This window comes from Oncorhynchus nerka, linkage group LG16 (assembly GCF_034236695.1).
Source record: "Oncorhynchus nerka isolate Pitt River linkage group LG16, Oner_Uvic_2.0, whole genome shotgun sequence".
Classification (NCBI taxonomy): Eukaryota; Metazoa; Chordata; class Actinopteri; order Salmoniformes; family Salmonidae; genus Oncorhynchus; species Oncorhynchus nerka.
The window spans coordinates 28265309-28283510 of record NC_088411.1 but is presented as its reverse complement, the minus strand read 5'-3'; the positions used below and the strand labels follow the sequence as shown (position 1 = coordinate 28283510).

Here is an 18202-nt window from a genome sequence, read left to right as displayed (position 1 = left end):
AGACAGACAGGACAACTAACCATAGACAGACAGAGCAACTGACCATAGACAGCCAGAGCAACTGACCACAGACAGACAGGACAACAGACCATAGACAGACAGACAGACAGGACAAAAGACAATAGACAGACAGACAGGACAACAGACCATAGACTGACAGACAGGACAACAGACCATGGACAGACAGGACAACAGACCATGGACAGACAGGACAATAGACCATGGACAAACAGGACAACAGACCATGGACAGACAGACAGGACAGCAGACCATGGACAGACAAACAGGACAACAGACAACACTAACCACAAAGTATGTTACATAGGCAGCTACTGTGTTTAACACTAGTCAACTGTTCCTTTTACTTATAAATAATAAAGACATACAGAAAGAGAGAAAAATCTCGGGTTGCTAGAAGTCCAGAAATATTTTGATAGGTATGATTAATGTTTTAGCTAATATTTTCCAAGTGGTTGTGCCAGAAAGTTTACTGCAATTGCTATTCTTATGGTCAAGAGAGAGAGAAGGTTTATGTGGGTTTAATAGAAATCCTCACTTACTCCTCCATGTCACCAACAAGATGTACATTATTAAACGAAGCGTCAGGCCAGACATGGGGTTCTGTTGCAGTGTTCACTCTCTCCCTCCGTCTCTGGTCTCTGTCTCATTCTCTGTCTCTCTGGTCTCTCTCTCTCTGTCTGTCTCACGCACTGTCTCACTCACTCTCTCTCTCTGATCTCTCCCTGTCTCTCTCTCTCCCTTACTCTCTCACACACAACACACAACACACACACACATACAGAGCGAAAGCTACCATGAATTACGCCAGACAGAGGGAGTTCAGCCCTAGGGTGCCTCAGAGAAAATATTAGTGATGAACTCCGGAAATAGCGTCAATTATAACTTTTCTTATTTGCACTGACTGCTCCAGTAAATCTGTGTGTGAATCACAAATGGCACCCTGTTTCCTATAGCCTAGTGCACTACATAGGGCACAGGGTGCAATTGGGGACAAAGCCGGTGATCTGAGACGGAGGGCAGAGGAACTGAACCGTTTAAGGGCACCCATGCTGCTGAGAGAGAGAGAAAGAGAGAGAGGCTTCTTTTTTTTCTAAAGTGACGTTAGATTCAGACTCTGTAAAAGCAGTGCCTTGATTGCACAATTCTTCTTGTGGGTGTCTATGACTGCTAATTCACCTAACATATGCTAATTGATTTTATTTGCCCAGTTAAGTGCATTCTTGTTAAAGTGAATAACTGTGTTCCTTTCTTACTGCTGTTTACTCGTTGCAGTCATGTTTTAATGGGACTAATGTTTTTATGTCTTGGGCAGTGTCCCAAATGAGACCCAAGGTCTTGGTGAAATGTAGTGCACTACGTAGCCAATAGGGGTGCCATTTCGCAGGAGACACAGTCTTACTCCTTTCTCAGACATTCCTTAAGTCTTTTTGATCTTCATTAAGATTTAAGAATTGCTTAAAGTTGCAGAGACAGAGAGCAAATGGACATAGAGGCCTAGAAGCCAGTCATAATATAGCCCAGCACCATCAAAAGACATGTATGCTTTTCTAAACCACTTTTATCTGTTAGCAAACATGAAATAACTGGGCAGCTCCTTTGGCCTAGAGTTCTGCTACACACTCTGTAATGATTAAAAAGGGTAGGATGACCAAACAGTGATTCTGTCCTAAATGGCACCCTATACCCTACATAGTGCATTACTTTTAACCAGAGCTCTATGGGCCCTGGTCAAAAGTAATGCACTATATAGGAAATAGGGTGCCATTTAGGACGAAGGAAGCGTTTCAATCCTCTCCTCCCTCCTCCTAGGTCACTGTGCTCTCCATCTATCAGAGAGACAAACACACACACCACATTCTGGGCTGTAGTCTGGGATTTAGGCCATATCTGTTGACCCAAGAGTTGTTTGTTTGGTGTCAACACCGATAAAAAAAAAGGCTGTCTGGTATTCAGATCATTACATGGTACATTTTCCTGCAGTCTCAAAATGTAAGACTGTTCAATAGTGAACCAGGGTTGAACCCAGGATGTATGGATGCCATAAGACTGTGTTAGCTTGATGAGCTAAAGCCAAGGCATTATCTCAGGGCAGCTAACACAAATTCTCAGACCTCAAACAAGGTCACTCATCATTGGAGCATAGCTCACCGAACCACGTCCACTACATCTACAAAAAACAAAAATATAAAAGATCAACTTTAAAGCTAGTTTGTTAGAACTGTATTAGAAACTTGTCTCTAGTCTCACCTTTCATCTGTTGACTCCCAGAGGATGGGGGAAAACATCCACTTTAAATATTACAGTCATTATTAACAAACTGCTATCTTCTGTCTGTCTCCTGCAGGGAACAAGCCCAGGGAGTCTTGTGGGAAGACGTGCCAGGGAGACAGGGATGATGAGTGGATGGGGGTCAGCCTCGCCCGGCAGGACAAATCCAATGGAAAAATACTGGTGAGTTCAACGTTCACAGTACGACCCTGATCATCTGTTTTAATCTATTTCATCTGTGTCTTATAAAGTGTGCACTTGCACACTCTCTGTCATGGATTTGAAAGCATTGGATTGATGTACGCAGTTACTTCAGCAATTGTTTAACACAATCCATGTATGCTTGCAAAAGCTGCCGGGTTTAAACCATCATCATTGTTACAAATGTCCTTCCATGAACCACGTAGTCAAACCCCAGCTTTTCCTAACATCAAAGCGCTCCTTAAAAGGCAAATGTATTTTTTACTCCATCCTTTGGTTTTCAAGTAGAGGCACATGCTTTTGGCAATACGGCATGATGGTTTTCAATTGGATAAGTAGACACAACTTAATTCCAAATAATACACTTATACGACACAGCAACTATGAAAGTACACATGAAGTTTTTTGTTTATTTGTGAGTTTGTGTGTGTTTATGTATGTGTGTGCACATGCCTGTGTGCAGCTGTGCATGTGTGTGTCTGTCTTTCTGTGTGTCCGTGAGATGTGCATGTAAAATGCATGTTTTCTTTCTTTCTTTTTATTTCACCTTTATTTAACCAGGTAGGCCAGTTGAGAACAAGTTCTCAGTTACAACTGCGACCTGGCTAAGATAAAGCAAAGTAGTGCGACAAAAACAACAACACAGAGTTACACATAAACAAACATACAGTCAATAACACAATAGAAAAATCTGTATACAGTGTGTGCAAATGAAGTAAGGAGGTAAGGCAATAAATAAGCCAATAGTGGCAAAGTAATTACAATTTATCAATTTACACTGGAGTGATATATGTGCAGATGAGGATGTGCAAGTAGAAATACTCGTTCCAGTCATAGGCAGCAGAGAACTGGAAGGAAAGGCAGCCAAAGGAGGAGTTGGCTTTGGGGATGACCAGTGAAATATACCTGCTGGAGCGTGTGCTATGGGGGGTTGTTGCTATGGTGACCAGTGAGCTGAGTTAAGGCGGAGCTTTACCTAGCAAAAACTTATTGATGACCTGGGTTTGGCAACGAATATGTAGCGAAATGGCTATTGTCCGAGATAGCTGTGAACCATGCATGCCGCTATCATTCTGTTAGCAGTTGACGTTAAAAACACCTATTTAATTTTAAAGCAATCAATAAACCAACTGTATGCAGTAGTAATCTCTGACGTGCTAGCAAGGCTGTGGGTCTTTACTCCAGGGTCTCTTTTTGTATATTTACTCCCAGATCAGAGGGCAGCTGGCTGGGTTTGTTTAGGCTGCAGTCCCTGGCCCTTCCACGGTGGTGTTCTCCCAACCTTAGTTTCATTAAGTGTTAACTCCTGCACCCTGCAGTGGGCGATGAAAGGACCAATCCCCTCTCTCTTTGGCCCTGAAGTCCGTCCCTCGCCCTGTGGGACATTCCATGGCCTTGAGACTGGCTGGACGCTTTGGAGGGTTGTCAGTAGTGGGTCGAAGGACACTTGTAACGGCTATAAACCCATGTAGAGAAATAGACAGGACACTCATAGTAGAAGGACACTCATAGCCTCTGTTGGCCTCGTGTTGAGACAGTCTGTAAACACCTCTGGCAGGTGGCAATGCGTTGACACACTTGTTGATAGGCTTCCCCCATCAGGGGAGTTGGAGGAATCTTGACAATTTCTGTTCTGTTGCTATGGTCTTTCTCCATCTCAATGCTTCCATTATCTGATCATTGCGGAGGGATTATATTTGCATGATGTTCAAACCAGTTCCAATGGTTATTATGCATGAATAATAACAGATACAGAGAATTCGGAGGGATATGTCTTGGGTAATGTATTGTAGTTGTTTGTTGGTGATGGCTGTTTTCCTTATCCGTTGAGAAAACACTTCATTATTAACTTGGCCCAAACCCTATCAAGTTGTTGCAAATATCAACAGAGTTGAAGTTAATCATTGGTTAATCATTTTAGCATCTGTAGACGGACTCATTAAATAAAGTGATACCAAAATGTTAGTTAGGGCCAGGCACCACAGGCTGAAATTACATTTTTGCATCTACCTATATTTTTGAAATGTGTTCATATTTTGTCCCATTAATATTTTCGAAAAGTAAACATACAAATGTCAAAAACTTGATGAAAATTTATATTTTGTTTTGTTTATCATACTACCGTCATCAACATTTGTATGAATTTTAAGCATTACATGGACATACTTAAATACTTTCAAAGCTCACTACATTAAATGACATGTCATTTAAAAGGATATTTTATAGCGAGTCTTACCAACTGGACTATAATTAGTAACTTACTTTGAAGGGATGGTGATTGAGTCTAAATATGCATTTGTTATAGTCTAAATTCAGTGCACTTATTTTTAACTGTCATTTCTTAAATGTCAGATTCTTCCAACATGCCAACACATTTTTCTCAGCTTCAGAAGCATCTGCATTCACCAAATGTTGTGTGGTTTTCCTTAGATATATTCTCCAGACTTGCCCAGGGGGAGTTATTGATATGTTGTAAATGTTTTATTGTAGATAACATTTTTCTTTGGAAAAATGCGCCAAAAAAGCTTTTAGTATTTTACAGATAGAATGATGGAAAAAGTATTTATCCACAATCTGCTCTGGATAAGTCTTGGAGTGTCTTAACATAATGAAACTTCATCCAGTGTCCAGAAAAATGGATTTCTGTGATATGCAAATATGCACATATTAATGACACATCACTGCATTTGCATATTTTAATTAAACCTTTAAAAAATACAATTATAATCAAATATATTTCACATTAAACTGGTAAAAGTTGGTTATGATATGATTAATGAGAAAAAAAATACCCTATGAGGGTGTGGTGCCTGGCCTTAACTCCAGCAGGTTTGGTGATTTTACAGCAAGTCAAGTGGCAAATTGTCCAAGCAGTTGTTTTAAACTCCCCAGCAGGTTTGGTGATAACAGAAAGATAGTGAAGTTTTAGAGCCACGTATCCATGGGCCCCTGTAGAGGTCTGCTGAGTATAGACATATCATAGAAGTAAACTACTATCCATTCTGAGGGAAGCAGGCTGCTGATATTTGTTTTTATCTCATCTGAATGGACTCAGGTTTCTCTGCATGAGGAGAGGACCGGCTGCTTGGCAGATGTCGCTCTGTGCTGTACGTATCAAGCGTCTCAGAGTAGGAGTGCTGATCTAGGATCAGTTTTGTCTTTTAATATCACAATGAATAAGATTACATTGACGGTACTTGATCCTAAATCAACACTCCGACTCTGAGACACTTGATACATCCAGACTCTGAACTACATTTATTTCAGCCGTGTGTTGCTGAAGGCTTAAAGTTTAACCAATCAGCTGTGTTTAACTGAACATCTAAACCAATCAGCTCTCAGTCTGGACAGCAAAATGTGTGATAATAGAACACCTCCATATTTGGTCTCTGATTCTGGCAGAGAAACACAACATTAATATTCTGGTTTTACTAGTTTATTACTTGTTTATAATATACTGGTTCTTTGGAGTCAGGCATACTGCTTCTGTTGTAGTACTGAATATGATTTAGTAGCAAGCTTGTTGGAGAACCAGTAGTACTGCTAGTGCTGTCGGCCAGACTGCTCTGAAACACATGAGTGTTTCCCAACACAGCCATACTTCTGCCAGACAGTCATCTGATGCTCTCTCTCTCTCTCTGTGCCCACAATCTGCTGCACAATTCTTCTACCCGCTTCAATAGGCTGTGTAACAGTGTGGACTGGAATTCTCCTCCAGTATGACAGGGGAAAGGGCTGAAGTGTGTGTGTGTGTGTGTGTGTGTGTGTGTGTGTGTGTGTGTGTGTGTGTGTGTGTGTGTGTGTGTGTGTGTGTGAATGCGTGTGTGTGTGTGAGAATGCATGTGTGTGTGGAAAAGTGTAAAGATACCTTCATAGAAAATGACAAAAGTAAAAGTCACTGAGTAAAAGTATTTAGTTTAAAATATACTTAAGTATCAAAAGTAAATGTAATTGCTAAAATATACTTAAGTATTAAGAGTAATAGTATGAATAATTTCAAATTCCTTATATTAAGCAAACCGGCACCATTTTCTTGTTTTTAAAATTTACGCATATCCAGAGGCACACCAACACTTAAGTACTATTTTAAAGTATTTTTAACTAAGTATTTTGCATCACTGTCTAAGACTGCACCCAAAATGACACCCCATTCCCTAGATAGATAGTGCACTACTTTTGACCAGCAGTACCATGATCAAAGTAGTGCACTATCTAGGGAACAGGTTGTCCTTTGGAATTAGTCTAAATTCGGACCACATTTCTGTGGCAACATTTGTGAAAAGAAGCTTGAAGGCTGCTGCCATAGTTTCCAATTAAAACCCCCTAAGGTCGAAGTCCGCCCCCCCCCCCCCCCCCCCCCGCTGAAACCTAATTTGAATTATACAAAAATCACCATAAAAATCTGTCAGTTTAAGCTAGAGATATCTGTTTTGCATTTGATGAAATCTCAATCCACCGCCTATGTCGCAATTCCGCATCTGTGGTGACAGAGCTAGACCGGTGTTTGTCAGACCATGAGACATCTGTGGTGAAAGGTGACAGCGCTAGAGCAGTGTTTGTCAGACCAGGAGACATCTGTGGTGAAAGGTGACAGAGCTAGAGCGGTGTTTGTCAGACCATGAGACATCTGTGGTGAAAGGTGACAGAGCTACAGCGGTGTTTGTCAGACCATGAGACATCTGTGGTGAAGGGTGACAGAGCTAGAGCAGTGTTTGTCAGACCATGAGACATCTGTGGTGAAAGGTGACAGAGCTAGAGCGGTGTTTGTCAGACCATGAGACATCTGTGGTGAAAGGTGACAGAGCTACAGCGGTGTTTGTCAGACCATGAGACATCTGTGGTGAAAGGTGACAGAGCTACAGCGGTGTTTGTCAGACCATGAGACATCTGTGGTGAAAGGTGCCAGAGCTACAGCGGTGTTTGTCAGACCAGGAGACATCCCGAATATCGGTCTTCTCACAAAATCGTCTGTAGCGTCCAAACAGTTTGGCCTACAAACTAATATGACCCCTCTGTGGAAAGGTGACTCTCACGAACACATACACGTTGCTATAGGATGCCCACAGGCCTCACAAGACAAGGACCACCACAGGAAAGGAAGACGCGGAGTTACCTCTGCTGCAGAGGATAAGTTCATTAGAGTTACCAGCCTCAGAAATTGGCAATTGCCTGCACCTCAGATTGCACCTCACAGAGTTCAAGTAACAAACACATCTCAACATCAACTGTTCAGAGGAGACTGCGTGAATCAGGCCTTCATGGTCAAATTGCTGCAAAGAAACCACTACTAAAGGACACAAATAAGAAGAAGAGACTTGCTTAGACAAAGAAACATGAGCAATGGACATTAGACCGGTGGAAATCTGTGCTTTGGTCTGATGAGTCCAAATTAGAGATTTTTGGTTCCAAATGCTATGTCTTTGTGAGACGCAGAGTGAATGGATGATCTCTGCATGTGTGGTTCCCACTGTGAAGCATGGAGGAGGAGGTGTGATGGTGCTTTGCTGGTGACACTGTCAGTGATTTATTTAGAATTCAAGGCACACTTAACCAGCATGGCTACCACAGCATTCTGCAGCAATACGCCATCCCATCTGGTTTGCGCTTAGTGGCACTATCATTTCTTTTTCAACAAGACAATGACCCAAAACACACCTCCATGCTGTGTAAGGGCTATTTGACCAAGGAGTGGGATGGAGAGCTGCATCAGATGACCTGGCCTCCACAATCACCCGACCTCAAACCAATTGATACGGTTTGGGATGCGTTGGACCAAGAGTGAAGGAAAAGCAGCCAACAGGTGCTCAGCAATGTGGGAACTCCTTCAATACTGTTGGAAAAGCAATCCTCATGAAGCTGGTTGAGAGAAAGCCAAGAGTGTGCAAAGCTGTTATCAAGGCAAAGGGTGGCTACTTTGAAGAATCTCAAATATAAAATGTTTTGGTTTGTTTAAAACTTTTTTGGTTACTACATGATTCCATGTGTGTTATTTCAAATGTTTTGATATCTTCACTATTATTCTACAATCTAGAAAATAGAATAAAAATGTTTTTTTGAATGAGTTGGTGTGTTCAAACTTTTGACTGGTGGTATATATATTATATGCACGTAAAAAATAAAATAAAAAATGTTTCCTGATCTTTCTCATATTTCTCAGATATAGGACAGACACTTCAGGACAAACAAACAAAAACATTTTTGGGGTTGGGGGGGTCAATCTGTTGTTCCATGTAGTGAATCTGTTATTCAGTGTGTTTGTATGCGCTAATAACCGTAAGGCCAAATAAATAACATTTTTGATACTCCAATGGGTTTTATTATACATATAGCTCATTATACAATGGGTGGGTCTAATCCTAAACGCTGATTGGTTAAAACCGCATTCCACCTGGTGTCTATTCCACAAATTACCACCGGCTAAATCTATGACGTTAAAATGCCTATTTACTCTGTTCTGTCTGCGCAATCCACTGTTATACTATCCCAACAAAGCAATTTATAAACTTGATCTCCACCATAAAAAAAACATCTAAAAAGTATCTAGACATTATCTCACATTTATTTTATACTAACATTTATTTTTCAACAGCGAACATTTGTATAAACCCTGCTGTCTGTCTGTGACATTTGCAAAATGTCTCATCTCGACTCCAAAAGTGTTGAGTCAGGATGAGACAGATGTGCAGCTTTTCTCAGCCAGTCGAAATCATGAATCAGCGTAATGTGTATGTATATATACGAAGAAATATCAATAGAAAACAGGTAAAGCAAAACGAAGTGGCACATTTTCCTTGTTTTACCATCCTTGTGAGGACTTCTGGTCCCCACAAGGATAGTACAACCAAACTTTACACACACAAAGAGATGGAGATAGTTCTGGAATGTTTATCCAAAATACAAGATGCTAAGCGATTATTTAGAGGAATACTTTCAACACGCAATATTAATGAAGAAAACAACTCCCATGGGACTGGAAGAAATTCAATGCTTTACTCCATATTCAGACTCCCCCTAACATGACATAAATAACACTATAAAGTTTTGAAAATGAACTTGAAATTGAATTCACTTCTTTAAAAAAATGTTATTGTGATTTACAGTGCTCTATTTATCTCTGTGAGTTGGTGTATTTGGAACTAGCCATGGGAGAGTTTTTCAATGCCGGCATTACCGTTGAAATAATTTATCTTTGAAGTATTTTAATACAATAGAATATTTGTAGCTACTTTTTAAGTAAATGCCTGCAGTCAACCTTTGCAATACGTTAGGAGATAAAGAAGATCGCGTTCTTCATTTCACCTGTCACATCATTTGTCATCATTTTTCATTATGAAGCTTACTCCCCGTCACGTGGAGTTTGTTTACAACGAGAGACCGGAGTCTTGTGAGTCACTCACTGTTGTGCAGCACGCGCCATGTGATCTAGTTAAAGTAGGGAATTCACAACTACATTTTGCCAGCTAGATATCTTATAACTATTCAGTTAATTGTCTAAATGTACTATCTAGCTAGGAGGAGAACGCTGTAGCTCAGTTGGTAGAGCATGGTGCTTGCGATGTCAAGATCGTGGGTTTGATTCCCAGGACCACCCATACTTAAAATCTATTCCTACATGACTGTAAGTCGCTTTTGGAAAAAAACGTATGCTAAATGGCATATGTAGAACTGGTTAAGGGATTTTCACACTACTCAACTGAGCCTAACTGAGCTGGCCAGGTTACTAGAGATGTGCACTTTTCCCTTTCAAGACGATTCAATAGGTATTTTCAGAAGGTAGAAAGAAAGTCATTTGAGCAAAACATTTGAGTGAACCTGCAATATGAATTGATTTCTGACAGATGCATGCTACTTTTGGGGTCCTGCTGACCAACGGCACAGGGACAGATCCATATCTGTGAATAGTTACATCCCTAGTGCTCATGCATCAGTTGCTGAAACCATGCTGAAAAGAACATGTGAAAAGAAGAAATACTCCTGTGGCTGTAAAGTTTGGCTCGGGCCAGCACAATATTGGGAAATGTGTAGGAGGAGCGCAGTGTGTTACTACAGTATGAATATGTTATGAGAAATGATAGGAATTCAGAGGTTATTATTAACATCTTATGATCAGCAAACTTATGACCCACTACATATACAATTGCTTTTTTGGAGGCAGGGTATGTTTAAACGAGGCTGCCTGGATCTTTAATTTAAAGACCCTTGCACCCTTCGGTCTCAATGTAGACTTTGATCTAAATCCATTCTTGTGATTGTGTTTTTGCTCTCCATTGTAAATAATGTTTGTAGGCCGATGTAGCCAAATTATATCTATGATTGTATGTCATGTTCTTTTTATATCTGTAAATTGATCAATGAAATCAAGCCACAGTCGGCCATGATTACAGACACAAATCACATTTATTTATAAAGCCCTTCTTACATCAGCTGATATCTCAAAGTGCTGTACAGAAACCCAGCCTAACCCCTCAAACAGCAAGCAATACAGGTGTAGAAGCACGGTGGCTAGGAAAAACTAAGGCCAGAACCTAGGAAATGCGGGGTGGCCAGTCCTCTTCTGGCTGTGCCGGGTGGAAATTATAACAGAACATGGCCAAGATGTTCAAATGTTCATAGATGACCAGCAGGGTCAAATAATAATAATCACAGTGGTTGTCGAGGGTGCAACAAGTCAGCACCTCAGGAGTAAATGTCAGTTGGCTTTTCATAGCCGATCATTCAGAGTATCTCTACCGCTCCTGCTGTCTCTAGAGAGTTGAAAACAGCAGGTCTGGGACAGGTAGCACGTCCGGTGAACAGGTCAGGGTTCCTTAGCCGCAGGCAGAACAGTTGAAACTGTAGCAGCAGCACGGCCAGGCACCTGTGTATCTTTTCAAACTATATAAATTAGTAACCCGCAGTGTTTGCCATTATACCGTGATGAAGACAGCTTGGCTGTCCAAATGTTGGTTATTAAATTATTGCATCTGAGATCTTAGAGTGTGCAGCTCTCCTTTTCTTTTTCAAGATGTTCTTTAGCTGACCTGAACCACGCTGGACTGAGCTGGCCTGGTTACACATCCACCATAGTTGCTGGAACGGTACTGGACAGAAAATAGGTGTCAGCACAGTTTGGTTCAATAGTGTGAAAGGAGGCCTGGGAAGCAACTAAAATGTTAATATGAAGATGTTATGAGTTAGGTCTAACTAGGAGTTAGGATCTCGTCCCACCGCATATAAAATGTCTGTTTTGGAAGCAGGGATTGTTCCTAAGCTGATGTTCAGATATTCACACCACAGACCAATGAGACCAGGGCCGTTATGGTCACAGTTGGCTTTGCTTTCATCCCCCTTCTTCTCTCAGAACAGTTAATTTGGCAGCCACAGAGACAGTGGCTGAATCCCAAATGGCACCCTAATTCCCTATATAGTGCATTATTTTTGACCAGGACCCATAGGGCTGCTATTCGGGACGCAGACACACTGTCTCCAGCTCACATAATACAGAGTCGGTCTTGCCTTCTGCCTTGTGGATATCGAGTTACATAAGAACTATTAGGTTAAGGAATCAGGATGGTAGATTGAAGAATACACCTATTATGTCAAGTGTTTGGGAATGCACATTATTGGTTAATGTGTGTGGGGGTGGTTGTGTGTGTGTGCATGTGCTTCTGTCTGTCATTTCTGTCTGTCCATCTGTCTGTCTCTCCGCCCTTTCTGTCTGTCCATTCTCTCGGAGGAGGCCAGCAGATCCAGTCATACTTGAGTGAGATGCCATGTCTCTCTGTCTGTCAGTGTCTGTCTCTCTGTTATGACTATGCCTCACTTCATGTGTTTGATGCAGGCCTGTGCCCACCGTTGGAAGAACGTCTACTATGACTCTGAGCTCATCCTTCCCCATGGTTACTGTTCCATTATCCCTCCTACGCTACAGGGCCGGACCCAAGCCCTCATCCCCTGCTATGAAGGTACAGAAGTACACACACACACACACACACACACACACACACACACACACCAACTGTACAGGACAGGACCAAAGCCCTAATCCCTTGGTAAGAAGGTACAGTAATGTGATACAGTAATAATCTTTTTGGATTACTGTACCCCTAATTATATTTTTCTCTGCCTGAAGTACCCCCTCATGAACGATTGATCGTCTATTTTCTTATGAGTTTTCCAACGTAACCCCTGCTTATAGGCCAGTTACTCTTATAAGTAATAGCACACCATGCTGAGAAACACTGCTTCACATCCACTTCATGATGGATTAGATCAAATAATGTAGAATCATTTCCTTCCTGGTAAACTATGCATAGACGGATGCCTTCATTCTGAAGACGAACAGACAGTAAGGTCATGGTTACTGCATGAAAATTTCAATGGAATTCTTCCATCAGCCAAATTGACTCACACTGTACACAACTTAGACACAGACAGAGACTTTACCAAAGTTGACTGAGTTTATAAGTAGGATGAGGGGAGAGGGCTTGTGTGTGTGTTTAAGCTGTGTATACCCTCGGCCCCGGGTTAGACAGTGCAGATAGTTTATCATGGCACACGTTCTCTCCGGCTCTCACAATGAGTTATAGATTTACTGCACACACACACACTCCAGACCACTGACTGATATCCTCACTTTAAAAGCTAGCTGACACTTTTTGAGCCTTGAATTGTATTCACTATTCCTCTCTCTCTCTCTCTCTCTCAAACCAACTTAAGAGAGAAATATGAGCTCTCAGTCTGGCAGGACGCAACACCTACAGATTCCAAGGACACACATATTTCATTATGCTGCTAAAGGATCAAATATTACACGCACACACCTAGTCATGTTTTATTTATTTATCCATTATTTTACCATGTAAGTTGACTGAGAACACGTTCTCATTTGCAGCAACGACCTGGGGAATAGTTACAGGGGAGAGGAGGGGGATGAATGAGCCAATTGTAAACTGGGGATTATTAGGTGACCATGATGGTTTGAGGGCCAGATTGGGAATTTAGCCAGGACACCGGGGTTAACACCCCTACTCTTACGATAAGTGCCATGGGATCTTTAATGACCTCAGAGAGTCAGGACACCCGTTTAATGTCCCATCAGAAAGACGGCACCCTACACAGGGCAGTGTGCCCTGGGGCATTGGGATATTTTTTTTTAGACCAGAGGAAAGAGTGCCTCCTACTGGCCCTCCAACACCACTTCCAGCAGCATCTGGTCTCCCATTCAGGGACTGACCAGTACCAACCCTGCTTAGCTTCAGAAGCAATCCAGCATTGGTATGCAGGGTGGTATGCTGCTGGCAATATGCTGCTGGCAATATGCTGCTGGCAATATGCTGCTGGCAATATGCTGCTGCTGCTGGCAATATGCTGCTGGCAATATGCATTATGATCTGAAAGGAAAAACTGATCCCAGATCAACTGTCCTACTCTGAAACTCTTTGTTTGCGCCATTGTGACACCCATTCTCGCGGGCCCTTGTGCGCGGTTCCGCAAGGGGCTGCGTGTGGGGGATCACCGACAACGATGAGACAGCCTGTAGGTAGGAGGTCAGAGACCTGGCAGTGTGGTGCCAGGACAACAACCTCTCCCGCAATGTGATCAAGACAAAGGAGATGATCGTGGACTACAGGAAAAGGTGGGCCGAGCACACCCCCATTCTCATCGATGGGGCTGTAGTGGAGCAGATTGAGAGCTTCAAGTTCCTTCGTGTCCACATCACCAACAAACTATCATGGTCCAAACACACCAAGACAGCCATGAAGTGGGCACAACAAAGCCTATTCCCCCTTAGGAGACTGAAAAGATTTGGCATGGGTCCTCAGATCCTCAAAAAGTTTTACAGCTTCACCATCGAGACCATACTCTCTTTACCCCTACCTACATGTACATATTACCTCGACTAACCTGGCCCTCACACATTGATTCGGTAACAGGTCATTTGCCTAGAATGTTCTATACAAGTGTCATGGCATGCGTCCTAAATGGCACCCTATTCCCTACATAGTACACTACTTTTGACCACAGCCAGGATTTCATTACATTATTTGTTTTGATTCAGCCAAGTGAGTTTCTTTTTCAAATGAAGGCAGTGCTTTATTTCTTGATTGGACTCGCAGGTTTAGATTTTCTTAAATTTTTTTCCTTTCTGCTATTGCTTCCAATCTCACGGAGCCACTGCAGCTAGACACACACACACACACACACACACACACACACACACACACACACACACACACACACACTTCAGCTAGGCCTCAGATGGGGCCATGTGTACCCTGTGATCCAAGCCCAATATTGTTCTGTAACTCGAGAGGTAGTGTCCCCCCAAGTGTGAGTTTATGTTGAATGTTGCCTTACTCTGTAGTTTGTAACTCTGCTTCCTAAATGTCACCCTATCCCCTACATAGTGCAATACCTTTGACCAGGGCCCATAGTGAATCCCATAGGGCTCTGGTCAAAAGTAGTGCACTATATAGGGAATAGGGTGACATTTGTAACAATACCTAACTTTCTTACTCCTGATTCCAGATTCCTACTTGGCTGGCACTGAAGACTTTGACTAGGTCCATATGGAATACAGAAATAAGAGGAGTGAAAGTGCTGGCTAAGACACAAAGCGAAATCATTTGTGGTTTGTTTTTTCTTTGCAGACTATAAGCAGAAGTATGGGGAAGAGCACGGCTCGTGCCAAGCGGGGATAGCGGGCGTTTTTACTGAGGTCAGTAGCAGTGCATTCTCCATGTTCTACTTTTCTCTTCTTCTAATGCATGTGATACTGCTTCTGTCTCTGTTAGTTCTGTCATACTGCTCTTTCAGTCCGGGATATGTTTTAATGCTCGAATACACATGCACACTCACACACACACACTGGACAGACACAGACGCCCCGTACACACACGCTCACCACAAGCACAAACAAACACACAGACGACAGTCATAGTGTTTTTAGCAACGCGCATGCCCCGTCCACTTGAGAATCTGTCTTTTTCAGGCGTCTATGTCCTGGGTTTGAGGTGTGAAAAATCCAATTGTCACTTAAATCTCGCAGGATTGAATGCTTTCATTTTACTCCTGCGCCTCTTTTCTACTCTTGTTCGTGCCTGTCGTTTTTTCTCGTTAACGTTATGACCGTGGAAATGTTTGTAATGACCTGTCAAACAAACCACGGTAATGGCTGAAATGGGCTCAATGGAATAAATTGGCTATGAGAGCATTAAAGCTTGGGAATTTAAAATCTCGACACTTACATCACAAGTAAGAGAAGAAAGATAACTTTATTTTGTGGAATTTATTTTGTGACACAGCTGAAATGATTACAAATGAAATGCGCTGAAATAAAAGCAACTCCGGAAACTGAACACTGGGTTTATAGTGGTATTATTTCTGATCTAGCAAACAGCGTAAAGTATGTATAGAAAGTCTAGATCCAAGTGCGTTGATTTTTTACCTGGCGGTATCCTGCTATTGACACACAAGTTGAATTATGCAATAGAACATGACAACAACAGTAATTAATGAAAGGGAAAGGGGGATACCTAGTCGTACAACTGAATGCATTCAACTGAAATGTGTCTTCCGTATTTAACCTGACCCCTCTGAATCAGAGAGGTGCGGAGGGCTGACTTAACCGACCTCCAATGAGGCAGTCTAGACAGCACAGGTGAGTGCAGGCAGACAGAGGAAGGTTTTGTGGTTGCAGCCCTGTTCTACGCCTTTAAGTTCATTCATATATGCAAGTCAAATACAAAGTTGCATGGACTCACTCTGTGTGGATTAATAGTGTTTAACATGATTTTTGAATGACTACCTCATCTCTGTGCCCTACACATACAGTTGAAGTTGGAAGTTTACATACACCTTAGCCAACTACATTTAAACTCAGTTTTTCACAATTCCTGACATTACATTTCCTTGTCTTAGGTCAGTTAGGATCACCACTTTATTTTAAGTATGTCAAATGTCAGAATAATAGTAGAGAGAGTGATTTATTTCAGCTTGTATTTCTTTCATCACATTCCCAGTGGGTTAGAAGTTTACATACACTCAATTAGTATTTGGTAGCATTACCTTTAAATTGTTTAACTTGGGTCAAACATTTCAGGTAGCCTTCCACAAGCTTCCCACAATAAGTTGGGTGAATTTTGGCCCATTCCTCCTGACAGAGCTAGTGTAACTGAGTCAGGTTTGTAGGCCTCCTTGCTCGCACACACTTTTTCAGTTCTGCCCACACATTTTCTATGGGATTGAGATCAGGTGTTTGTGATGGCCACTCCAATACCTTGACTTTGTTGTCCTTAAGCCATTTTGCCACAACTTTGGACGTATGCTAGGAGTCATTGTCCATTTGGAAGACCCATTAGAGACCAAACTTTAACTTCCTGACTGTTGTCTTGAGATGTTGAGTGGCTGTTCCACTGGATGTCATAAGGTGAACGCACCAATTTGTAAGTCGCTCTGGATAAGAGTGTCTGCTAAATGACTTAAATGTAAATGTAAATGTTGCTTCAATATATCCACATAATTATCCATCCTCATGACGCCATCATCATGATGCCACCATTTTGTGAAGTGCACCAGTCCCTCCTGCAGCAAAGCACCCCCACAACATGAAGCTGCCACCCCCGTGCTTCACGGTTGGGATGGGGTTGTTCGGCTTGCAAGCCTCCCCCTTTTTCCTCCAAACGTAACTATGGTCCTTGTGGCCAAACAGTTCTATTTTTGTTTCATCAGACCAGAGGACATTTCTCCAAAAAGTACGATCTTTGTCCCTATGTGCAGTTGCAAACCGTAGTCTGGCTTTTTTAATGGTGGTTTTGGAGCAGTGGCTTCTTCCTTGCTGAGCGGCCTTTCAGGTTGTGTCGATATAGGACGCGTTTTACTGTGGATATAGATACTTTTGTACCTGTTTCCTCCATCTTCACAAGGTCCTTTGCTGTTGTTCTGGGATTGATTCGCAATTTTCGCACCAAAGTGCGTTCATCTCTAGGAGACAGAACGCGTCTCCTTCCTGAGCGGTGTGACGGTTTCGTGGTCCCATGGTGTTTATACTTGCATACTATTGTTTGTACAGATGAATGCGGTACCTTCAGGTGTTTGGAAATTGCTCCCAAGGATGAACCAGACTTGTGGAGGTCTACAATTGTTTTTCAGAGGTCTTGGCTGATTTCTTTTGAGTTCCCCATTATGTCAAGCAAAGAGGCACTGAGTTTGAAGGTAGGCCTTGAAATACATCCACAGGTACACCTCCAATTAACTCAAGTTATGTCAATTAGCCTATCAGAAGTTTCTACAGCCATAACTTCATTTTCTGGAATATTCCAAGCTGTTTAAAGGCACATTCAACTTAGTGTATGTAAACTTCTGACCCACTGGAATTGTGATACAGTGAATTATAAGTGAAATAATCTGTCTGTAAACAATTTTTGGAAAAATTACTTGTGTCATGCACAAAGTAGATGTCCGAACCGACTTGCCAAATGTATAGTTTGTTAACAAGAAATTTGTGGAGTGGTTGAAAAATTAGTTTTAATGACGCCAACCTAAGTGTATGTAAACTTCCGACTTCAACTGTATATGTGATTCAAACACAAAGACCACAGAGGTTTTCCAATACCTCACAAAGAAGGGCACTTATTGGTAGATAGGTGAAAGAAAAGGAGACACTGAATATCCCTTTGAGCATGTTGAAGTTATTAATTACACTTTAGATGGTGTATCAATACACCCAGTC

General features: G+C 41.9%; 1 protein-coding gene across 1 annotated transcript in view; it reads left to right on the top strand.

Annotated features, from left to right (window-relative positions):
- The window catches only part of itga9 (integrin, alpha 9), a 163867-nt gene that overhangs the window by 2775 nt on the left and 142890 nt on the right, over positions 1–18202 (top strand). The window contains exons 3-5 of the mRNA XM_029685347.2: positions 2366–2472; positions 12311–12434; positions 15123–15190. Coding sequence (XP_029541207.1) covers positions 2366–2472; positions 12311–12434; positions 15123–15190 — 299 coding nt within the window. The remainder of the gene's footprint in view (positions 1–2365; positions 2473–12310; positions 12435–15122; positions 15191–18202) is intronic.